This window comes from Myxine glutinosa, chromosome 1, assembly GCF_964187855.1.
Source record: "Myxine glutinosa chromosome 1, kmMyxGlut1.1, whole genome shotgun sequence".
NCBI classification, from domain to species: Eukaryota; Metazoa; Chordata; class Myxini; order Myxiniformes; family Myxinidae; genus Myxine; species Myxine glutinosa.
In genome coordinates, this window is record NC_136261.1 from 261,700,644 (window position 1) to 261,727,113 (window position 26,470).

General features: G+C 43.7%; 1 protein-coding gene across 5 annotated transcripts in view; it reads right to left on the bottom strand.

Annotated features, from left to right (window-relative positions):
* Positions 1-26,470, bottom strand: part of ALS2 (alsin Rho guanine nucleotide exchange factor ALS2) — a 158,100-nt gene that overhangs the window by 24,120 nt on the left and 107,510 nt on the right. For all 5 annotated transcript variants that reach the window (XM_068130874.2, XM_068130868.2, XM_068130850.2 and 2 more), the window contains exons 18-23: positions 23,718-23,917; positions 22,995-23,060; positions 22,693-22,791; positions 18,945-19,109; positions 17,419-17,530; positions 13,824-13,901 (exon numbers count right to left, since the gene is read on the bottom strand). In XM_068130874.2, coding sequence (XP_067986975.2) covers positions 13,824-13,901; positions 17,419-17,530; positions 18,945-19,109; positions 22,693-22,791; positions 22,995-23,060; positions 23,718-23,917 — 720 coding nt within the window. The remainder of the gene's footprint in view (positions 1-13,823; positions 13,902-17,418; positions 17,531-18,944; positions 19,110-22,692; positions 22,792-22,994; positions 23,061-23,717; positions 23,918-26,470) is intronic.

Here is a 26,470-nt window from a genome sequence, read left to right on the forward strand (position 1 = left end):
GATCTAAATCCCATTAAACACCTGTGCGGAGATCTGAAAACAGCACTTGGGAGAACGCACCCTTCAAATGTTGGAGAACTGGAGCAGTTTGCACAAGAAGAGTGGGCCAAAATGCCAGTAGAGGTGTAGGAAGCTCATTCATGTCTATAGGAAAAACGTGACTGCAATTATTTTGTACAAGGCTGTGCGACCAAATATTAAGTAGAGGGTGTCAATAATTTTGTCAATGCCATTTCTTTTTATTTTCTGATGTAAAAATATATATTAAGTTCTGAATCAAAAACAAAGGCTCTGTAATATTAAAAGTGAAATAAGGAATTGTGGAGACCAAATACTTTTGTCAATTTAAACTTATTTTTAGAGAAAATTGTGAGTTAAAAAAAAAAAAAAAAAGTGCAAGGGTGCCAATATTTTTGGCCATGACTGCACGCACACACACACACACACACACACACACACACACACACACACACACACACACACACACACACACACAAAAACTTCCTCCAACGAGGCTTCCTCGAATGCGGTTTCCCATTTACACGCTGAATTAAATGCGTCAAAACCTCCCCAACGCGAGGGTGTTTCGCATTTATGCGATCGTGGCTGGTGTTTTCCCAAAGATTTATATTATTCTTATTCCTTGTTACTGTACTGTACTTTACCTAACCCTTGCCCACGCAAGGGAGGTCTTCTTAGGCTAAATATAAGGCTAGAAAGACCTCCCCCCCTTCCCCCCCTTGTGTGGACAAGGGTTAATTAATATTTAATTTATACATACGATGATACGAGTCGCCACCTGCCGTCATTGCGATCGCAGTTCGATTTTACATTCTGGATTAATTGCGACAAAAACGGCCGGTGTTACCCCAAACATTTTATTCTTTTTCCTTATGACCTTGCTTAATTACTATTTAATTTATATGCACGCCCAGCACGAGCTGCCACCTGTCGCCATCTCCGAACCTGCCGCCATCAAGTGAACTTTATGTCAATCATTATGGCTCCCAATATGAACCGAACCAACCAGACAAGGAGGAAAACAATGACCATGAAGGTCAAGCTTGATATCCTGAATAAATTATCATCAGCTGTTAAAACAGCTGTTCACCACCATCTCTTATCTTCCCCCATCCAAAACCTTGATCTTTTCTACCCCCGCTAATTCACCCCAGATCCACCTTGTTTGAAATTCCAACTTCTTTCCTGGAAGTCCTGGCAGTGTCCATATGTTTTATACCTCTCCCACCGCCCCCTTCCCACGCCCCCCCCCCCCCCCCCCAAAGCCCTCGCCCTCTCTCAGATCTCTCGATGTCTCCATGTCTCTCGGTCCCTGCTCTCAAATGTTGTGTTTGTGTCCTTCCCCCTCTCTCCCCATCTTGTCTACCGCTCCCTATGTTATATGTTTTATGTGTCGGTTTGTCTTTCTGTGTGATTAATGTTCGCTCTTTCACGAGCCTCGACCTTGTATACAAAAAAAAAAAAAAAAAAAAAAAAAAAAAATCAGTTTTTGCTTCATCTTTGGCCAGGCAATATGGCGTGAATGAATCAACCATTAGGACGGTACGGAAGGCCGAAGATAAAATCAGTTCCAGCGTTCGTGCAGGAGCCTCCATTGCAACATCATACATTAGCAGGAGAGACACCCTTGTTGAAAAAAAATGGAGAAAAGATTGAAGATCGAAGATCGAAGATCATGTCTGGATCGAAGATCAGAACCAGAAAACTGCTCCAGTGGATGGGCCCATTATAAGAAGGCCAAGAGCATCTACAATTACCTGAAGAAGGTAATTTATACATACGATGATACGAGTCGCCGCCTGCCCACCTGCCATTATCGTGATCGCAGTTCGATTTTACATTCCGGGTTAATTGCGACAAAAACGGCTGGCGTTTTCACAAAGATTTTGATATCCTGAAATTTGGATTTGATTACATGGAAGAACAAGAAGTAGAAGAACTGTTAAAGTCCCATGGAGAAGAACTGTCCACTGAAGAACTTGAAGAACTTGTGACACAGATGTCTCATGAAGAAGACAATGAAGAATATGATGAAGAGCCAGAAAAGTGATAAAAACCAGCAATATCAATTTTGCTTGATGCGTTTACTACAATAACACTGCTCAATCTTTCGTATAACTATAAAAATATGGGAAAAATATTACATGTAGTGACAACACATGACTTTTGTTAGTAATCAGTATTGTTATTGAAGCTTTGAACTCATTCCTCAGTCATGCTTCATTTACTTATTTTACAATAATCAAAGCCTTGCAGAGAAGCCACATGTTAGACAAGGAATTTGGGAGACATTCAGGAATGCATAATGCATCAGTGTATTTTCCCATGAATTCCAATGATGGGGGGCAAGGCACAAATCAAAACGGTATATGGGATTTGAACTTGTGATTTCAGCATTCTGAGCTATTTGCTGAAGAGTTAATGCTTACAGTCCAATCTGCATTGGAAAGCTAAATTTGGTGCCATTTTTTGTTCAACAAGCGTTGTTAGCCTGTTTTCTGCTGCACTTTTGCAATCGTGTGTGTGTGTGTGTGTGTGTGTGTGTGTGTGTGTGTGTGTGTGTGTGTGTGTGTGTGCGTGTGTGTGTGTGTGTGACTTTTTACCATTTGAGCTAATTGTGATTGATGTTAGCTCTTACACGAGCCTCGACCTTGTATACAAAAAAAAAAAAAAAAAAAGGCAGAATTAACCACCAAACTGCTGGAGGAGCTCTTCAAGGCAACAAAAACTGCCCAAGAAATTTCTGTAAGGATAGATCCTTTTGTGGAAAGAAGCCTGAAGTTCAAGTGGGCCATAGAGTCAGCTTTAAATCCCTACACAGAACTTCACAGGGAGTTAAAACCGAAGGCAAAGTCAGTGCTGCCTATAACACAATTATTTAGGCCTACTTCAACAGCTACCAGCAGCACTTCAAACCCTTCCACCCACAAATCATCACCCAAACCTCCAACAACCACCTCACAATAAGGTGAGTTATTTTGCAATAATACAATACTATTATGATACTAACACTTATTTTAATGTATATTTAATAATGCTACACCATTTCATACAAAGAAACGTGTAAAAACAAGTACAAAAAGTTTTAATTAAAACAAAAGCCACGTCGATGTTACACAATGCCTAGATGCAGCTGTGCCTATAACGTCGATGTTATAGGCACAGGACATTCCTATTGATTCGATTACTTGATGTTATTTTTGTGCAAAGTGAAAATATATCTCAGCAATTTCCCGTGTGTGGCGACGAATTTTTAATATATCTCGGCATTTTCCCGTCTGTTATTTCAGGCGGTGTATGACTGACCATGCCGCGATTTAAACAAAATATATATATCTCGGCATTTTCCCGTCTGTTATTTCGGGCGGTGTATGACTGAGCATGCCGCGATTTTTAAAAAAAATATCTCAATGGACTTGAAGTTACAGGCCTTTGAGAATTCATTTCGTTCTATAAAGGGCAACTTTCATCGGATTTTCTTCCAGTTTTTTTTCAACCGAGTCTAAAACTATGTTAGCGACTGTGAAAAATGAAATGATATATCGAATTTGATTTGAAATAAAACTGTGTGAGAGAGGAAGACACCACGGGCCTACAAAACAGGCCTCAAAGCTATGCGAGTTAATAAAATGGTGGATATTTGTTTATATGAAAACTCTCCCAGAATGGGTGGAGCTTTGAGGTTTTGTCTTCTCTGCAAGAACAAGAAGAAGAAGAAGAAGAACAAGAACAACAACAGCAGAGCGCACTCTATGACCAGCGTCTGCGACACGGCTTAAAAAAAAGCAAGAAAGGCTGTTTTAGGGTCAGTTTTTTGGGAGCCTGGAACATAGCCCCAATTTCCCCATACGCTTAATGATTCCTCCAACGCAAATTCCTCCAACATGAGGTTATCCCAGAATGCATCCCCCACGTTGGAGGAAGTTTTACTATATATATATATTGTTTTATATATCTATATATATATATATATATATATATATATATCCATCTATCTATATATATATATATATATATATATATATATATATATATATATACATATTGTTTTATATATATATATATATATATATATATAGTTATATATATATACAGTAATCCCTCGCTATATCGCGCTTCACTTTTCGCGGCTTCGGTACATCGCGGGTTTTTCTCGCTAGTATATGTAAAATTATATATGTGATTTTTCATTATATCGCGGGATTCTGCGGCCTATAGGTATTTTTATTTTTTTAGATTTTAATTATTTTTGCGGTAAAATAAGCATTTTCTAGCCTAAAAAATTAATAATAATATAAATAAAAATATAACACATTAATTAAAACCTATATTAAAAGAATATTACAGTAAATCGAAATAAAATACGCATTATAAATGAGTCGACAAAGAATCGCGCATTTTGAAAGTCCCGTATTCTGGGGGTAATTAACTTGTCCATGATTCTGGGGGTAATTAACCCATCCGTAAGGAGGGTTCTTGGACGGTTCTTCGCTACTTTAAGTAATTTGCAAGGTTGATGCCAAACTGTGTCCTGCAGTTTAATGATCAATATGGTTTTAAGAGTCATCATACTTTGGGTAACCGCTAATTTACAATAAATTATGTTTACAACTTAGAGACACATGATCATGATGACGATTTCGATGATGTTGTCTAAAGCTGCAATTAAATTAAATCGCTGAGTAACATGAATGACCGAGGTTGTGGAGGATGGGATTTTTCGGTCATTACCTTTTGATACAGATGAGATATCTGCTTCATCACTGTATCAGATCAGGAATAACCACCCTCCTCACCTCCTCTCCACCCCCCACTGCTTCCTACAAATTAACCATCAGGAAGCTGTTGCATATGCAAGAGGAAGCTAAATGCATTTCTTATTAATTTTCAAAATTAATCATCATCTCTATTTTGAATAGTTCATGAAGACTTCTGTATGCTTAGGCCTCAGGTTTGATTAAAGGCACTTTTGTCAATTATTGCCTTTTGCTTTCAAAAACACAATTTGCATCAATGTAAATACTTTGTTGTACTGTACTTGTGTAGTTCCATGATCATATGTGTATGTTTGTTTGTTAATTAATTGCAATTATAAAAGAACTTGCATCAATGTACTGTACAGCTATATATACACGTACAAATATTTTTCTAATACGTAAGGACTAAGGATGGGTCTCAAAAGTGTGTTTAAGAGTGCAGAAAGGGTTCATAAGAGCGTGGGAAAGGTTTATAAGAGTATGGGGAGGGTTTTTAAAGGCTTAAAATATATAAAAATAATAAAATTAATATATGGTTTTTACTTCGCGGATTTTCACCTATTCGCGGTTTACTTACTTCGCGGTTCTGGAACGTAACCCCCGCGATAAACGAGGGATGACTGTATATATATATATATATATATATATATAGTTTTATATATATAGTTTTATATATATACTAGACGACCCATGACCCGTTGGGTCAATGTTATTATATATAATTAAGGGGTTACCATGGTTACAGTGGGGGTCAAAGGTCAACCTATGGCGAAGATATATAATTTTCTCACACTTTCTAATAGAGAGGCAAAATGCCATATAAAACTAAATTTACTGGTTCTAATTGCTTTTATTTATCAATCCTCACATAGAAGAGCAGTTTTTAGTAATGAGCAGTGAGGAGAAGACCCCTCAGCCGATGATGCCACCCCGCAGCCAATGATGTCACCCCTCAGCCAATGATGTGACCCCTCAGCCAATGATGCTACCCCTCAGCCAATGATGTGACCCCTCAGCCAATGATGTGACCCCTCAGCCAATGATGCTACCCCTCAGCCAATGATGTTACCCCTCAGCCAATGATGCTACACCTCAGCCAATGATGCCACCCCTCAGCCAATGATGCTACCCCTCAGCCAATGATGCTACCCCTCAGCCAATGATGTTACCCCTCAGCCAATGATGCTACCCCTCAGCCAATGATGCCACCCCTCAGCCAATGATGTGACCCCTCAGCCAATGATGTTACCCCTCAGCCAATGATGCTACCCCTCAGCCAATGATGCCACCCCTCAGCCAATGATGTGACCCCTCAGCCAATGATGCTACCCCTCAGCCAATGATGTGACCCCTCAGCCAATGATGTCGCCCCTCAGCCAATGATGCCACCCTCAGCCAATGATGCTAACCCTCAGCCAATGATGCTACCTCTCAGCCAATGATGTCGCCCCTCAGCCAATGATGCTACCCCTCAGCCAATGATGTCGCCCCTCAGCCAATGATGCTACCCCTCAGCCAATGATGCTACCCCTCAGCCAATGATGCTACACCTCAGCCAATGATGTCGCCCCTCAGCCAATGATGCTACACCTCAGCCAATGATGCTACCCCTCAGCCAATGATGCTACCCCTCAGCCAATGATGTTACCCCTCAGCCAATGATGCTACCCCTCAGCCAATGATGCCACCCCTCAGCCAATGATGTGACCCTCAGCCAATGATGTTACCCCTCAGCCAATGATGTTACCCCTCAGCCAATGATGCCACCCCTCAGCCAATGATGTGACCCCTCAGCCAATGATGCTACCCCTCAGCCAATGATGTGACCCCTCAGCCAATGATGCTACCCCTCAGCCAATGATGTTACCCCTCAGCCAATGATGCTACCCCTCAGCCAATGATGCCACCCCTCAGCCAATGATGTGACCCCTCAGCCAATGATGTTACCCCTCAGCCAATGATGCTACACCTCAGCCAATGATGCCACCCCTCAGCCAATGATGTGACCCCTCAGCCAATGATGCTACACCTCAGCCAATGATGCCACCCCTCAGCCAATGATGTGACCCCTCAGCCAATGATGCTACCCCTCAGCCAATGATGTTACCCCTCAGCCAATGATGCTACACCTCAGCCAATGATGTGACCCCTCAGCCAATGATGTTACCCCTCAGCCAATGATGCTACCCCTCAGCCAATGATGTCGCCCCTCAGCCAATGATGCTACCCCTCAGCCAATGATGCTACCCCTCAGCCAATGATGCTACACCTCAGCCAATGATGTCCTCAGCCAATGATGCTACACCTCAGCCAATGATGTCGCCCCTCAGCCAATGATGCTACACCTCAGCCAATGATGTGACCCCTCAGCCAATGATGTTACCCCTCAGCCAATGATGCTACCCCTCAGCCAATGATGTCGCCCCTCAGCCAATGATGCTACCCCTCAGCCAATGATGCTACCCCTCAGCCAATGATGCCACACCTCAGCCAATGATGTCGCCCCTCAGCCAATGATGCTACACCTCAGCCAATGATGTCGCCCCTCAGCCAATGATGTCGCCCCTCAGCCAATGATGCTGCCCCTCAGCCAATGATGTCGCCCCTCAGCCAATGATGTCGCCCCTCAGCCAATGATGTCGCCCCTCAGCCAATGATGCTACACCTCAGCCAATGATGTCCTCAGCCAATGATGCTACACCTCAGCCAATGATGTCGCCCCTCAGCCAATGATGCTACACCTCAGCCAATGATGTCGCCCCTCAGCCAATGATGCTACACCTCAGCCAATGATGTCGCCCCTCAGCCAATGATGCCGCCCCTCAGCCAATGATGTGACCCCTCAGCCAATGATGTTACCCCTCAGCCAATGATGTTACCCCTCAGCCAATGATGCTACACCTCAGCCAATGATGTGACCCCTCAGCCAATGATGTTACCCCTCAGCCAATGATGCTACCCCTCAGCCAATGATGTCGCCCCTCAGCCAATGATGCTACCCCTCAGCCAATGATGCTACCCCTCAGCCAATGATGCCACACCTCAGCCAATGATGTCGCCCCTCAGCCAATGATGCTACACCTCAGCCAATGATGTCGCCCCTCAGCCAATGATGCTCCACCTCAGCCAATGATGTCGCCCCTCAGCCAATGATGTCGCCCCTCAGCCAATGATGCTACACCTCAGCCAATGATGTCGCCCCTCAGCCAATGATGTCGCCCCTCAGCCAATGATGTCGCCCCTCAGCCAATGATGCTACACCTCAGCCAATGATGTCCTCAGCCAATGATGCTACACCTCAGCCAATGATGTCGCCCCTCAGCCAATGATGCTACACCTCAGCCAATGATGTCGCCCCTCAGCCAATGATGCTTCACCTCAGCCAATGATGTCGCCCCTCAGCCAATGATGTCGCCCCTCAGCCAATGATGTCGCCCCTCAGTCAATGATGTCGCCCCTCAGTCAATGATGTCGCCCCTCAGCCAATGATGCCACCCTGCATCCAATGATGCCACCCCGCATCCAATGATGCCGCCCCTCAGCCAATGATGCCACCCCTTAGCCAATGATGATGATGATGCTACCCCTAGACGACCCATGACCCGTTGGGTCAATGTTATTTAATATATAATTAAGGGGTTACCATGGTTACAGTGGGGGTCAAAGGTCAACCTATGGTGAAGATATATAATTTTCTCACACTTTCTAATAGAGGGGCAAAATGCCATATAAAACTAAATTTACTGGTTCTAATTGCTTTTATTTATCAATCCTCACATAGAAGAGCAGTTTTTAGTAATGAGCAGTGAGGAGAAGACCCCTCAGCCAATGATGCCACCCCGCAGCCAATGATGTGACCCCTCAGCCAATGATGTGACCCCTCAGCCAATGATGTGACCCCTCAGCCAATGATGTGACCCCTCAGCCAATGATGATGATGATGCTACCCCTAGACGACCCATGACCCGTTGGGTCAATGTCAGTTTGAATAGATATGAGAATAGAACTAAAGCGAACGCTGGACATCATCAGGGAGATTATTTGGGCCAGCAAGCCATAAGGCTCACCTCTCCAGCGTTCTAAATCACTTACCTGTGACACGTGATTTCGGCCCTTATCTCCGATCACGTTGACGGAAATCACCACAGCATATCGTCAAGATCCCTCCAAAAGGCTCGTCTTTGTCACATACATCACGCAACGTGCGATCCACAGCCTCGAAACTCTCTCTCCTGATCATAGGACACTCATCCCACACGATGAGTTTTGTACTTCGAAAGAGGTCTGTGATAGTGGAATTTTTATCGATGTTGCATACGCCATCTTCCCTCGGTGTCAGAGGGATTTGGAACCTTGAGTGCGCTGTTCTTCCACCAGGCATGAGGGTAGCAGCTATGCCAGATGAGGCCACCGCAGGGGGCAACTTCTCCACTCGCTCTCACTTTAGAGAGAATCAGGTTAATAAGAAACGTCTTCCCTGTGCCTCCAGGCGCGTCAATGAAAATCATTGATGACTGATTCGTGCGGATGTTGCTATTCGCGTCCATAGACGTGAGGTGTGATTCGTTGTCCGCGTCCGTAGCGCCGTCGGAGGGTTGATACGACATTCTTCCTGCAAATAGTATTGTGTTTGTGTTGTGCTATGGTTTTGCCGATCATCAAATGACAAATAAATTACATTGTGAAAATTAAAGATTTCAAATAAACCTATTTAAAGTGTATGCGCATATAAATAATAAAAAAAATCGAAGAAATATCTCTCGGTAATTTCCTGAAACATATTAAAACTTCCGGGTAATAATGTTGAATGAAATGACGAAGATATATACTGTATGCCTGTTATTTTAGGCGGTGTATTTTCGGATATCAACGTGGCGCGATTTTTAAAATATATCTCTGCAATTTCCCGTGTGTGCGTGAATGTTCTCAATTATTTCTTTTACCGAGTCTAAAACCATCGATAAAAATGAAATCAGATGGCGACTTAGATTGACGATAAAGGCGTGAAACAGACTCAATGGCCTTGAAGATACAAGCCTTTCAGAATTCATTTCGTTCTATAAACGGAAACTTTCATCGGATTTTCTTCCCGTTTTTTTTCAACCGAGTCTAAAACTATGTTAACGACTGTTAAAAACGAAATGATATATCGAATTTGATTTGAAATAAAACTGAGAGAGAGAGCAAGACACCACGGGCCTACAAAACGCCTCAAAGCTATGCGAGTTAATAAAATGGTGGATATTACTACTCTCTCAAAGGGGTAAGCCACGCCCCTGGACCGATCGAATGTTACATACAAACACGCAAGATTTCAATTTTATAATTATATATATATATATATATATATATATATATATATATATATATATATATATATATGTATATATATATATATATATATAACTATATATATAACTATATATATATATATATATATATATAAAACAATATATATATATATACACAAGTTCAAGTACAACAGGTGTCCTGGGGGGACAGGGCCTTCTCCATCGCTGCTCCCACCCTCTGGAACTCACTACCTCACACCATCAGAGACTCCTCCTCACTCACCACATTCAAAACATCACTAAAGACCCACCTGTTCAACACTGCATTCAACATTCAACCCACAGCATTTAACCCCTGACTATCACTTCTCCTTCTCCCTCCTTTTGCTTTAAATATTTCCCTATTGATTCTTGTCTTTTTGCAATTGTTGTTTTCATGTATTGTTATGCATTATGTTTTCCACTCTGTCAAAGCGCCTTTGGGCTTCTGGAAAAGCGCTATACAAAATAAATGAATTATTATTTATTATTATATATATTGTTATTGTTATATATATATATATATATAAATATATATATAAATATATATATATTGTTATATATTGTTATGGATATGAGAATTGTGTTTTTTTATTGTTGTTGTAAAGTATCACCCTCCTTCCTCCATTTGTTGTGTATAAAGGTCAAAGGTCGTTCCGTAGTTATTCCATAAACAATCACGTAGCCAATCATAGATTTCCTCCTTGTTCGGTAGTTATCTCCTTATTATGTGTATTAGATTAAGGCTGTGTCTTCCATTAATTGACACTCCATTGCACCGAATTCAAATAGAGTAGATTCCCTGCACATCCCCCCTTTCGTCAATTGCCAACTGCACTGGGTGGTTTGCTACATTCTGCCGCTGCTGTGGGGTTGTGGTTGTTTTTCGCTGCAAGACTCCATTAGCCACGAGGTCATCTCGGAGCCGAAGGTGGGAGGAGTCGGCCCAGCGCCGGGAACAAGGCGTGGCCTTGCCAACGCCTCCTCTAAGGGCGGGATCGGTGAGCCCTCGCGACCAATCAGGGCCGAGGCGACTCACCGGTGGGCGTGTCCTGGGGGCCGGCGGCTTGATCGCCCGAGGCGATATAAAAACGCGTGCGGAAGCCTTTGCAGGAGTTGTGTCAGAAACGGAAGGGAGTTCAGAAGAGAAAACGAAAGGGGAGTCGAGAGAAACAGAACCAGGAGTTCGAGAGAGAGAGAACTCGTCACGCCAGACCCCCCCTGCAGCGTTGGCTCCACCAGCAGCTTTGACTCCACCAGGCAGCATTGGCTCCACCAGGAAGCTTCGACCCGTTACCCCGCGGGAACCAGGATCGGTGGCATCGGTGGCCGTCGAGGTCCAGCCCGGCGTCCCGTGCGGGATCAAGCCACAGGCAGCGTCCAGCTGAACATTCCTCTCCCTCCAGCCATCCAACCTCCTGCCATTCCTGTCATCATCCCCCGTGTAAGTGTGCTTGTAGTCTGTCTTTGTCTTGTCCTTGGGGTATAAGTTAAGCCTGTTTAGTTAAGCTAGAGTTTCACTGTGTCTCCTGGCTCCTTTCTGTCATTATTTTATTATCCTTCCTTCTTCCTTGGTTTCTTTCGTTGTGTAAATAGATACAAATAAATCATAGTCGTATTTCCAACCTTTTGCCTTCGTCTTCCTCTTCTTCACATCCGTCATCTTTGTCTTTTCCAAATTGAATACCTGTGGCACGATTTGGCCAACGTTTCAGGATCAGGTCTAGTCATTGTTAATAGTTCGTGCCGCGGTTGCTTAAAACCGCTCGGCAATTAACATCTGTCCGCGGTACGAACGGGGCTGTGCCACCGGCCTTTCCGGAGGTCGCTGTACAGTGTCAGGGACCACGTCGGGCAGTCATAAACGAGGGGACTAATCCCCCCTCGATAAGGGGAACAGAGGCCGACGTTGGGTTCCGTAACAATATATATATAGTAAATGATAGCAGACTGGGCAGTAAAATAATTAAAAATTCTATGTAATAGCCTGACGTTTAACCCTTTGAGTAAGGCTGACGTCCAGTGCCGCAACCCGCGAAAAAGTTTTGTGTATGGATGACTTTACTACACGTCATCGACTATACCTATAAATAGATCGTCAGTACGTGGTTGCCTTCCCGTACCAAAATGCCAAATTAATTCCGTACCGGGGGTATTTTTATCAAAAACAAATCCCGTACTCAAAGGGTTAAAGAACAAACTAGTTAAATTCCCCAGAGGCGTTGAGTGTGGTGTTAACCATTAAGTTCCGTTGGGGATGACGGTTCACGTGATGGATTGGTCCAAGTCCTTGACAATCACAGAGCTTCCCTGTATTCAAAATGACTGCCGTTTTTGACGTTGTAATTGATTGCGTAGTGCTATGTATGTGGGGTGTAAGTCGATGTGTCGGTTGATGGAGTATTTATCAGAGTACCAGGCCTCGACAATCTCGCGGGTCACTCTCAAAGATCCTGTGCCAAGGATCGTGGTCTGATTCCATGAGAATGTGTGTTGGTGTGTGTGTGTATGTGTGTGTCGCAACCAATGACCTGACCATACAACCTGTCTTGTTGTCTTACAGCACGTTGGTGTTCAGTTAGCCTTGTGGTTATGTGTTTGGATGTTTGGCCCAAATAATTAGCTTCACAATCTTCACATTGTATGTTGTAGATGACATTCTTTCTGTCAAATTTGTTCACCTGGTCTTTTGGCTTTGACAGCTGTGCTCATAAGGATGTTTGAGGTTTGTGGGTGATGTTGATGTTGTATTCATGTAGGATGCGGCTTGTGGTTTCGGAAGCATGTTGTATGTATGGAAACGCCACCGTATGTGGAGGTGTGGTTGGATTGTTGTTGTTGTAGTTGGATTTACAGCGACAAGATTTGATAAATGCATTTGGGTAGTGGCTTTCTCACAGTTGAGTGACGTGCAGCATTTCCATCCTGCGTTGTTCATTGTCACTGCAGTGTGTTATTGCACGATCTACTAAGCTGTGAACTCAACTTCTTTTGTGGCAGGTGGGATGGCCACGACGGTAATCCAATACTTTGTCTGTGTTAGTAGGTTTACGGTACACCTGCGTGTGTAGCTTGCAGTTTCGGTCCATGGAAAGATGGACATCCAGGAATGGTAGAGACCCAGCCTGTTCTACTTCACATGTGAATTGTATTGCTGGCCATGTCGAATTTATCTTTGTGTGGCCATATTATAATTTATAACATACAAAAAATATTACTATTTATATAACCAACCAACCAACCAACCAACCAACCAACCCACACCCACACCAACCCACACCCACACCCACCCACACACACACACACACACACACACACACACACACACACACACACACACACACACACACACACACACACACACACACACACACACACACACACACACACACACACACACATACACACACACACGTCCGCATTGCCTGCCAAACTCCAGAAGAGCCATCTGGCAGTGCGTCATTATGGATGTTAAATCAGTTACTGTGACAAGTGTATGCAAAAAAGGCCCGAAGTCGACCACCTTACTGGCGGTTCCCCACTGATGGTATGAAGTCGCATAATGACTGATATATCTATATATCTATATATATATATATATATATATATATATATATATATATATATATATATATATATATATATATCAGTGTCTAACTAATCGATTAACCAAACTCAGGGACACAATTTATGGTCGTCCAGCTTCATCATGTACCTTGCCATTGAGAGCAAGGTCTGCTGTGAACTCTCCTTGGAAACGCGTGTTGTCCTCTGCAAGAAGTATGCCCTGACCCTGCAGACACAAAATGCAAATATGGTACACATTACACAAAATAAAATGCAAAAAGTCACAACCTTCCGAATTCCCAAGAAACAATGCATAATAATCAGCCCACAGAGTTTAACAGCTACAGGCAGACACAAAGCTACAGTTTAAGCAATATAAATAATCTTGGAATAGTCACCACAAAGCATTACCAGATCTTGTGATAGACAAATACATATTGTTATGTCGTGTGGAGTAGCAATATCTAGAGCCAGATAGATCTGTGTAGGTAGGTATCCGACTGTCGTGATAGGGAATCGACCTGTAATAAGTTCTGTTAGGCGGTTTGTCGGTTAAGAAGTATACCTGTGGTCATACCAGGATGTTCGAGTGTTAGATAGAGTAGGGATTTAAAGATAAACCCCTGTGCATCAAACATGGTAGCTAAACCTTTGTCCCCTATGGCAATGCACACCAACATAGACATTTAGTTAGGTCCCGAGCGCAACATTAAATAGTGACTTCGGAAGGAACAGGCAAGGAAACCAGGCCGGGGCACCGCCGATGATGGCCGCCGCCAATTACACCTCTGACAGGCCTAGCCACATCGAGTGCCACGCGCTATGACCACGGAACGGGGAACGAGTGAAGGGTCGGCACGGTAGGCACGAACCTCCAGCCAACGAGTCGGTGGAGGGCACTGATTGGGTCGGCGCACCAGGGCTAACGTCACCACCACGGGAAGGTTATTTAAGGGAGCGCCGAACGCCATTTCAGCTCTTGCGGTTCGTGCTCTTGGAGATCCAGCAGTTCGTAGAACGTCGGGTTTTTCTTGCTTGCGCAGCTTCCTCTTGCAGCACGTCCTTCCCTGGCTGTCGTGTGTGATCGGTGCTTCTGAAGCTTGGAGTGGTGTACGGACCTCGCGGGCGTTCGCTCGCCATCTGTGTGTGCTTGGAGCGGTGTTCGGTGCTGGAGCGAGGGACCTCGTGGGTGCATCAGGGCCCAACGGAGCCGTGTTGGACGGCAGCCAAAGACAAGACGAGGGACAGATAAGGCCGCACGCACCATTTTACATTTTACACGACGAGACAATTCTTTTCCTTTAATCTATTCCTGTGTCTGTTGTTGAGTCTGGTGTGTGAGATCCCAATATAGGATTTAGTTTATTTCATTGCCGTCGTGTTTCTTGTTATCGGGTTCCGTGGAATAAATCTTTATTTTTGTATATTTGAAATCTTGGTTGTCGAGTACATTAATTTCCCTGCAGCTGCCGTCGGTTGACCAGAAGGTAAGCGCTTTTACCGCAGCTCCCACTTTCCTTCTTCCTCCCACGCGACCACAGCAAAATCCGTATTGGCCGTCGCTTCAATTAAATCCGTTTCGGCCTATCCACGGTCTCTGGTGTTAACCGGAGTCGCACGACAATATGAAATCTTATCAGTTTATTGTATTCCAGCCCAAAACAAGTTGGCCTAATCTCAAAATTTTAGGATATCACTGAGAAAAGGTTCACAAACCACGACAGAAGAGTACAAACCAAGGAAAAAAATCACATATTGAGCAAAGTCATGAATTTAACATTGTCACAAGCATAAATGATAATTAAAAAGCACCGCAAAAATTAATCCTCTGCCTTCAGAATATGGAGGCATTTGATTAAGGATACACTGAATGTAAAAAGTTGTGCGCCAGCCACACTGGGTCACACAGGTGTGCTCAGAATTGCTCCTCAGGATCACATGCATCTCCTTCTGCTATCAGAGTTCACAGTTTGGGAGTTCACCTATTACCAAATGGTGTACAGAATGGCCCACAAATTGATGAGATTTCAAATGAATGAAAATTTTCAATCAAGCTAAAATATGCATTTTGATGTTAGTCTGTATCCCTGCGCATCGTAAGAGCGTGCCCAAGGGTTGGCGTCAGGAATGGCATCCGGCCATAAAAACATTGCCTTAAACAGGGAACCATGATTGTCATGGGGCCCGCAAGGCTAACCCCCGCTCTAGCGGGGAAAAATGGCCTTAAAACGATCATTCATATATATTATTCTGTACGACAGTGATACATTCGCTCGTCACTTCTCTAAGCTCAACCAAACTTCAAATAAGGGTCACATGATAAAGGTTGAAGCAACTTCATCTTGACCCCGCCCTCCCCAACCCCTACCCAAGGGGGTTTTCTGCAGTGGGCAAAATCCATGATAAGATGTATAGATAGCATATCGTGGTGTTTTTCCAAGGCTTCTTCGAAAAACAAAAATAATAACAACATTAATGATAATAGCATTGCATTAATGTTACTCCAAAGCAATATTAATAAAATTGATATATGTGGGAAAATTACACGCACAGACCAGGAATCAAACCCAGGTCCTCTGCTGAACCGTATCAGTGCTCTGCCATCTGAGCTATGATCACAAGAGGGTCTTCCTCCAATGGGGGGGGGGGGGGGGGGGACAAATCCATGTCCAATAAAAGTGAGTTAAAAGAGTTAGCAATAAAATATGTTCCCTCCTATTTTTAAAGTTTTGCATCGATCAGACAAGCAGTTGCAGAGAAAACCATTTTTAAAGCAAAAATAGACACACGCACGCACACTTTGGCCTAAACAACAAAGAAATCAAGAAAATTAACAAATAACAGGACCTCGAAAAAAGGGTCAAGAGATCTTGAAAGCTGAAGAACATCAGAATTATACCAGTGGTAATTGGAGACAGGAATGATGAAGAAGAACCTCACTGAGATTTAAAAAAACCATCCCCAGGAATATTACCAGAAATGAACTACAACTGGAGGCAATCCGGGGTTTGGTGATGATCTTGAAAAGAGCCCTTTGAACAAAACTCTGAAAAAGTTGAACAGCTTGGTCCATGAACCGTGATCCCTCAACGAAGAGGAGGTGGATACTTTGGGTCCTGGGGGGGGACTCCGTTCCACCTCTTGGAACCCGCAAATGGAGATAACGACCAACCAACAAAACAAAACCAAAACATACACACAAACACAAACTTTTCTTTTCCTCCCCTTGTAGGTAATCTATCTATAATTCCAGTAATCTCTGTGTGTGTGTGTGTGTGTGTGTGTGTGTGTGTGTGTGTGTGTGTGTGTGTGTGTGTGTGTGTGTATGCGACCGCTGTTTCTCGACAACTACCGGTCCGATATACTTGAAACTTTCCAGGTATATTGCTGGGGACCCGAGGATGTGCCTTTTCAAGGTTTTAAATTAATCGGACAAGTAGTTACCGAGCTATGTCGATTTCTTTACCAAACTCCGCAAGCCGTTCGCTTTGGACCAAACCATTGCATGTAAATAGAGGGGGGGGATTGTCACCGTACTCGCAAGCCGTTCGCTTTGGACCAAACCATTTCATGTAAATAGAGGGGGGGGGTTGTCACCGTACTCGCAAGCCGTTCGCTTTGGACCAAACCATTTCATGTAAATAGAGGGGGGGGATATAATTTTAGATATATATATAGTACGGGCATGCCCTAGTATGGTAAAGTACGATTATTTTACACTTAAGAATCCACAGAAGCCGTACCGCCATCTTGTTCATGCTGAAGATTCCTTCGTAGTAGAGGCCAAACTGGCTAACAACGACACCCTGACCATGCCTGTTGTCATCCAGCCACATTCCCATGTACTTCTCTCCACTGAAAATAATAAAAAGTCAAGAACCACGTTAAAAATATAAATTAAATCCACTCATCCGTCCACCAATACAATCAATACATTATTACCTGTCACCAAAGGTGGCCGAAGGTTATGCATTCACCTCTATTTTTCTGTCTGCCTGTGAGCAGGATATCTGAAAACGGTGTGGACAGATTCAGGCAAAACTTGGACAAGTTGGGTGTTTGACAAGAATGAATCAGTTAGATTTTGGTGAAGATCTGGATACGAGAATTATTTTGTGATTTTTCACCATTGAGAGACAAGGCCAAAAACGATATAGGCATGATATTTCAAAAAGTTATGGACGGATTATGACAAAATTAGGTGGAGGAGTTGGGTAGGTGACAATAACAAGCCGATTCCAATTTTGGATTCGGTCTGGATCCAGATCCGGCCTATCAGTGGGATAAAATATGTAAATTGTTCAGCCTGGCAGAGGAATGCGCATTTTGTATTTTTTGTATGTATATTTTGTGTGTCGTGTGTGTGTGCGTGTGCATATAAATACACACACACACACACACACACACACACACACACACACACACACACACACACACACACACACACACACACACACACACACACACACACATATATATATATATATAAATGAAATGCATTTTACCATCTCCACCAGGAACACACAGCTTGAATTATGAATTTATTTATTTATATACAGTTTACCATGACAACTACCAACACATAACTTTGAATAATTTATTTACTTATATTCACTTCATCATCTCCACTACCAACATACCACCTTGAAATATTTCATTGTTTTGCAACATGGCAAATCCAAACAACGAAGACTAAAGTTACAAGGTTCAGCCTCCAATCAACTATGACTTAACGACACGTAAGATAATCAACTATCACTGTATTTTAGCCACGTGTCGTTAGCTTTTGAGTTATGTGAATGAACTTTGTTTATGAAGCACTTCATCATATTTTCTGACAAAGAGTTCTTGCAAAAACACAATTTGTCAGTTTGAAAATCATCATGACACAAATATGATGACACCAATTGTCATTGCACATGCCAAAAAATATAATCGATGATTATAATGTCCTATAAAGTTTCCATTTATAAATTCTCCTTTTCTTGTAAAATTTAGGAGAGTTAGAAGGCTTTCTTTCCGAAGTAAGATTGGTGAATGAGAGAAGTTTCAATGGTTGCTCGTATAAATCCAGTACATGTATATAAACAAGAAAGAAGAGCATATTAACGTGTGCACAAAACATTTTCAAACAATAACGGTTTATTTTCAAATATTAAAATTGCCTCTACACCTCTAACCCCTCCCTCCCACCCGAAACTATTAATTTTTAGTGGACAAAATGAACGAAACAAATCTCACCACAAGGCAGGTGCATAGTATTACTTACCGTGTGATATCATCCAGAACACCATAGCCAGACTTGCGGTCATTAAACCATTGCCCGATGTATATTGATGAGGAAAGGGAGGCAAAAGAACCACTTCGTTGCATACCATGCCCATTTCGAGCCCCATCCACAAAGCTCCCTTCATATGTGTCCCCGTTGGCATAGCTATAGAAAAACAGCAAATATAACCATTAACCAAGTACTCTTCGAGAAATCCAATAATTACAATTCAGGCAAAGGGGAAACCCTTGACTTCCACAAAACAAATACATGTTTTTTCTTCTAAATGCAGACTGCAGAAATTTATACAGAAAAAAATTGGATTGATTCTTTACATTTTCAATGTGTGTGCCAGCTGTGTAATGTATGTGCAAATTGGAATGAAGAAAATGTGTTTCAATGGCAGATAACCAATTGAGCTTTCAGAGGTCAAGGGGCATTGGCATTACCTAAGCATTTACAGGAGACAGTATGACACCGCCAGCAGTTTAGTCCACCAACACCAGCTCTTGATTCCCTCCAGCCCATTGGTTGAGCACGACTATGGCCCAATCCACTCAGTGGTTATCAACCGAAATGCACAGTCTGCTCAACAACACTCTCACTTCACTCTTCCCCATATGTGGAACAGTCTTTCAACTTCCGCAGGGTGCAGCTTCTGTATTCATTAACCTAATAGTCATCTCCACTAAACGGACCCACAATTGTCCATGACGAGACAAGAATGAGCTGCATGGAAGCTCTGAATTTAACTTCCAAGATATGCCTGTTGGGTATCTGTCTTTACATTGTACAAGTATGCAACGTCAAAATTTCGTGCACAGGCGCACATGTAACATAATGCCAGTCATTTCACTCAGGCCAACTGGCACAGTCTTCAAGCAGCCATCAATCATCTGGACTGGTCTCCCATCTCTACCACCTCTGACATCAACTCATCCTGGGAATTCTTCCAAAGTAAATTGCTCTCTCTCATGCACAGATTTATCCCATCTCATCTTCAGTTGTCATACCCTTCCTCCCGTCCATGGTACACGGAATCTTGTGGTGAGGCTATTGCCCAGAAACAACTTGCTTTCATCTCCTGGAAAGCAAATCCAATGGAAGGAAATCTCATTTCCTTTCACAAAGCCCGAAACAAGTGTGTGTCCACCCTCAGGAGAGCCAGGAAACAATATCTCTCCGTTCTCAGGACAGAACTCTCTTATCTGTCTCCCTCTTCCAAATCCTGGTGGCGTCTGGTCAAATCTGTTTCTGGTGTTTGTTCCCCCCCAATCCCCTCCCTCACCTCAAACAGCCACACGGCTGATTCCGCACGTGAAAAAGCTGAATGCCTCAACTCTGTGTTTGCCTCCAAATCTTGTGTCCCAAACCCATCCCTCTCTGTACCCACCGTACCCAGTCGTACCCAGCTGCTCCTGGACTCTGTGTCCTTTCCTCCTGACAAGGTGGAAAAGTTTCTGTCAACCCTCGACTCTGATTCTGCAACTGGACCTGACGGCATCAGCCCACGGGTCCTAAAATCCTGCTCTTCCACTCTTTCACTCCCTCTCTCTGTTCTCTTCACCCTCTCTTTTGCTCAAGGTCATCCGCCATCTGCTTGGAAATCTGCCAACATCACCGCTTTGCACAAAAAAGGTGCAAAAACAGATCCCAGCAACTACAGACCAATCAGCCTTCTCCCAATTATCAGCAAAGTCATGGAATCCATCATTGCTTCAGATATGAAATCTTTCCTCTTCTCCAATGGCTTGATCTCTGATCATCAATTTGGTTTCAGACCTGGTCACTCGACTCTGGACATGCTGCTTCTGCTTTCTCAACAATGGATGGAGGTCCTCAATGCCAAACAGGAAATTAGAGCTGTCTCCCTTGACATATCACGTGCCTTCGATACGGTCTGGCACCCCGCTCTGCTCACCAAACTCTCCTCTTTTGGTATCCATGGAAATCTCCACGCATGGCTGGCGGACTTCCTCTCTAGTCATAGTCAACGTGTGGCCATGAATGGGTTTCTCTCATCTCCTCTTCCTGTTCAGGCTGGAGTTCCCCAAGGCAGTGTTCTGGGCCCTGTGCTTTTTCTGGTCTTCATCAATGATCTCTCTGACTCTCTTGAAAATCCTCTCTATCTCTTTGCTGATGACTCTACTCTCTGTCGCTCCATTCTTCATCCCTCAGATCGGCAGTCTGCAGCCTCCTCACTCTCTGCAGACCTGGACAAAATCACAGACTGGGCATACAAGTGGAACATGTCTTTCAATCCTGACAAATCTCACACTCTTACGATGTCTCTCCGAAAAGATCGACTGGACAACCCTCCCATCCACTTTCTTAATAATCCTCTCCAAGAAGTTCTGTCACTCAAGCTTTTGGGTCTCACTATCTGCCATGATCTTTCCTGGGAAAACCACATTTCAAATCTGGCCTCCAAAGCCAGTCGCCGACTGGGCATCCTCCGTCGTGCGAAGTCCTTCCTTGGCACACCTGAGCTCCTCACCACATACAAGGCTTTCATCCGCAGCTCAATGGAATACTGCTCTCCCCTCTGGGCTGGTGCACCTGACTCACACCTAGCTCGTCTTCACGCTGTTGAAACCAAAGCATTCAGCATCATTGGAATCTCCTGCGATGAAGCTAACTCCAAGGGCCTCTCACTCACTCACCGCAGGCAGGTTGGTGGTCTTTCTGTCTTCTACCGACTCCTCTCTGGCCTTGCCCCCCCAGCTCTCTCTGGGCTCTGTCCAGCAAATATTCCTACAGGTCGCACAAGATCTGCCTGCAACCCTCTTATGGTTAAACTGCCAAAATCAAGACTCTCTGCTCACCTTCACTCCTTCATTCCTCTTTTCTCCCGCCTCTGGAACAAACTCCCTCACTCTCTTCAATCCCACTCCACCCTCCAGGTCTTTAAAACAGCTGTTCACCACCATCTCTTATCTTCCCCCATCCAAAACATTGATCTTTTCTATCCCCGCTAATTTCACCCCAATTCCACTTTTTTGAAATACCAACTTCTGTCCTGGAAGTCCTTGGTGTCCTTGTGTTTGATACTTCTGCCACCCAACTCCCCCAAGCCCTCTCCCTCCCACACATCTCCCTGCTCTTAAATGTTGTGTGCCCTCAAGTGTTTGTGTGCTTCCCCTTCTCTTGTCTTCCGCTCCCTCTTTTTATACATTTTGTTTGTCTGGTTGATTTGTTTGTGAAGTAAATGTCAGCTCTTTCATGAGCCTCGATTCAGTATCCAAAAAAAAAAAAAAAATTTGTATTCGAGTTTATGTCATTCGGTAATAGCTTGAAGCACGTTTGACCATTTCGTGATCCCGTACTGAACAATCATCATCTTGGCCTCAGTTCTGGCATGCAGTGGGAAGTGGGAAATGCCTTAGCATGATGTGGACACAGTACCATGATCCTCATGGAGAAGGCACACGGTTTGTGTCTCTTCACCTGATAAAATATGTTCATCAATAATCCTTTCAACTCTTTATCGCTCGTTTTACAAGTTAGTCTTAATAGTTTGGCTGTGCTTCCCCACTGTCTGAATATGTATACCCCTCAGCTCTTCTCGGAGTTGAGATCTTTGGAGGAAAAAAAAAATGTCACCATCATCTGGGGAATTGAAAATCTGATAAATCATTATTGGTGCAGTGGAAATGTTCTTAGGATAAATGCATACAAAACTGAGCAAGGGAGGGAATGGGTGAAGGAGGAGATAAGTGGGTGTGTATTGATAAAAATGATGACCTACTGCATCACACCCTGCCCATGCATCTTTGCAGCTTTCCATGGTCCTTGATACACATCGTCCTTCTGGAGCAGTCGGTTAGGCACACGTAGCTCTCCAATTCTGACAGGTGAGTGCATGTGTACGCCAATCAATTATGAGACGAATAACCTGACTTGAGAGCAACTAAACAAATCATAAACTTGGAAATTGGTACAACATTATCAGCCAGACATCATTTCACCAAGTGATCCAACTATGTTCCAAGGTATAAACATTTCTTCATATAGCTTCCTTATCAATTTTGTGATCAAGTTCACACTCACCCATCCTCCAGGCCATTCTTGAAGCTTCCTTTGTATTGCCGTCCATCTGGCCACCTTAATTTTCCCCTAGCAGGTACAGGTAATGCAAATATTATGAAAACCATGTTATACATCCTCGATCATTATTTAATTGCCATTGCCGTGTACTATTCCAAAAGCCAAATATCAACAAATTCCAAAAAATTCCCTGTTTCCCTGTTTCAATTGTACAATGCAGCGTGTAACCTGCTGGTTGTATCATCTCCGGGGAGATGGCGACTATGTTGCTAATAAAGTGCCCACTTTAGTTCACAGCAAGAACTTGACATTTGGCCAGGATGCCTGTGAGAACTCGCTTGCTCTTCATCAAAAAAAAAAAAAGAGTGCAAAATATAGCATCCACGAGTAATGCAAGAAGATCAGTCTCCAGTTTAAGGTACAACTGAGGGATGGTGCACTCATTGATGTTGCCGTAGTTGTGAAACACCATGGGGACAGTTGATTATAGAGTCAAAGATCAAATCCAAACTAGACAGCTCAAAGGCAAAAGTACATAACATACAAACAATCAGTTTATTGCATGACTAGTTAATCGTAATTATCATCTCAGACACAAATAAGGAAAATTAAAAATGACCAGATTCACCCTGTTCAATAAGGCCTGTTTAACTACAAATCAGGAAAAGATTGCAATGGCCAATTGGTTGGCATATCAAGCAAATTCATTCAAGTGAAGGTACTCACTGCCCATGGGGCTTGCCACAAACCCAGCTGCCCTGGTAAGTGGCACGTTTAAGTCTGGGATCCCGGTAGAATGTGTGGACAACATTGCGCGATGTGAAAAGGCTCTGTCTATGAAGATCCTTGGCTTCATCTGTGCGTTCCTGTGTTGAATCAGAGAAGGCCTGGTCCAATGTTCGGTTCAATAGACGTAACCACTCAACCTGGATGAGCGACATGGCTCAGCATAATTAAATGGAGCACAAATGTTGCGGCATGATTAAGTGGAATTAGCATGTCTTGATTCGACACATTTTAGGGCATAAGGGACATATACACAAGACAAACGTGAAGTCGAGGGGAGAGGTGTGCACACAATGTTAGTGCTGAGAAAGCAAGAAAAAAAGAAGGCAAGGCAAATACAAAGAAAAGGGTAGTGAAGTGAAAAAGAGGAGGGAGAAGGTAATATTAAATGTTCATTACATTGGGTATAGCATTATCTTTAATTTACACTTTTTGCATGATCATGCCTTGTACTCCTGCAAAAAATATCATGACAAAAAGTTCACAAAAAGCACCCTGAAAGATCCTCACAATAGTCCAAGATATGCAAAATAATGAATAAATAAAAGTATAAAGAGCTATCTTTGTGTTCGTGCATGCGTGAAATAATAATAATAATAATACTGTACATGTGTATGTGTGTGTGTGTGTATATATATATATATATATATATATATATATATATATATATATATATATATATATATATATATATATATATATATATATATATATATATATATATATATATATATATTGTTACAGACGCGGCTTAGATGTTATTTACCGAGCGGTTTGGTATGACCACGTCTGCACAAGTTACCCGATTATACCTGAACGTTGACTAATCGCGCTACGCTAGGTCAATGAAGGAAAAGACACACGGCTGGGATTAAAATGACACGACACCAGGGATACGGTTCTCAAGACCTCCGGAGGAGGTTATATTCGTTCGGAAGGTTAGATTACAACTACAAGAGGGACAGCATAGAAAGACAAGCACTTAGACACACTCTTATATTAACCCCAACAGACGACAGATAAACGGGACAAAAGGCTGACTCACACGGGGATTGATGGCAAGGAAAGGCAGGTAGCGATGGCTCCAGGTGCACCTGGGCTCAGGGCAGAATCGACCCGGTCCGGTCCAGAGATGCGGGAGGTTTCACAGCGCTCGAGGTGGCGTCTTGTCGTCTCAAGCTGGGGGCGCATCTCACTTCACATCCGGTAAGTCGCTGCGTATATCCGGCGGGGAGTGACACGCCCTCGGCTCGTTAGCTCCGCCTCATGGAATCGGCACGTTGCTTCTCATTGGGTGCGTGCGGGGGGTTTACCAGGCTCCGCCCTTGACGAGGAGCTGACAGCCAGCCCCTTCGTGGTAACCCCGTGGAGCGCATGGTCATGGCGGCTAACCGAGCTGGTGGGAGGACGCACACTCCCCCCGCGCGCCGTGGTTGTAGTTGTTGTTGTAGCTGTAGTTGTTGTTGTAGTTGTTGTTGTTTGGGGAAGAAGATGGAAGGAGGTATGGGAAGGTCCTAAACTCACTACTGGTGCCATATAATCACATTCTGGTGCAACGAAGAGTCAGAATTAATGGAAAGGAGTCCTTAACTGACATAGACTAAGAATAACTAGCAAGATGTCCGAAAGTTGTCTACGTGAGATGCGGTGGACCTGGGCACGACATTTAATGGGGGAAAAAGGGGAAGGTCGGTTCTACAGAGTGTTGTTTACAGACAATGGGACTAGGGAATGGGGGATTGGGGATAGTTGGGGAGTATTGGGGAAATAGGGGAATATTTACAAGCGGATATGGAGGCCAAATTCCATATTCGCAACAATATATATTGTTACGGACCGCGGATAAGATGTTGGTTTTGCCGAGCGGAGGCCCCGCGGCCCTAACAGTTACCCCGACTAACCCGATTCCCGAACGTTGGCCGGATCGCGCCACAGATATTCAATATGGAAAAGACAAAAGCGACACGGATGTGAAGAAGCAGAAGAAGACGAAAAAAAGGTTGGAAATACTACTAAATTTATTCCTACTATATACACGCTCAAAGTAACCAAGGAAGAAGGAAAGATAAGAAAATAATATACAGAAGAATTAGAGACACAGTGCAATTATTACCTTATACAAGCTTAATTAAATACCCATGGACAAGACACAGAACAAACTCACGTACACAAAAGGATGGAAAGGCAGGAGGTGGATGGCTGGAGGGAGAGGAAGGTCCAATGGTACTGCAGCATGATCGACGTGTTTAACAGCCGCCGTTCCTTCGCGGCCCTGCTCCAGAACTGCCGTCAAGGCCCCAAGCTGCTATCGTTGCTGCTGTGGCTGCGGCTGCTCTGTGGACGTCGCGTGCTTTGCCCAGGCTTCTTGCTGTTAACTCCTTTTTTTGGTCCAACTTTGGCGAGCAAGGCGACGAATAGCAGGCTTTGTGCTTCCCTGGATGATCTCTTTTTGCAGTACCTTGCGCGCGCGCTTTTATAGCGCCTCCGGCGATCAAGCCGCCGGCCTTCAGGACACGCCCATCGGTGTGCTCACCTCGGCCCTGGTTGGTCGCGCGACCCTCTGGCTCCCCCTTGATGACGACGGGCGGGCACGCCCTTCTTCCCCGACCCGAGCACATGTTCAATGGTGGTTTTGGAGGGGATGTAATTGGCAATCGAGGCTTGGCAATGACGAAAGGGGAAAATGGAGGTTT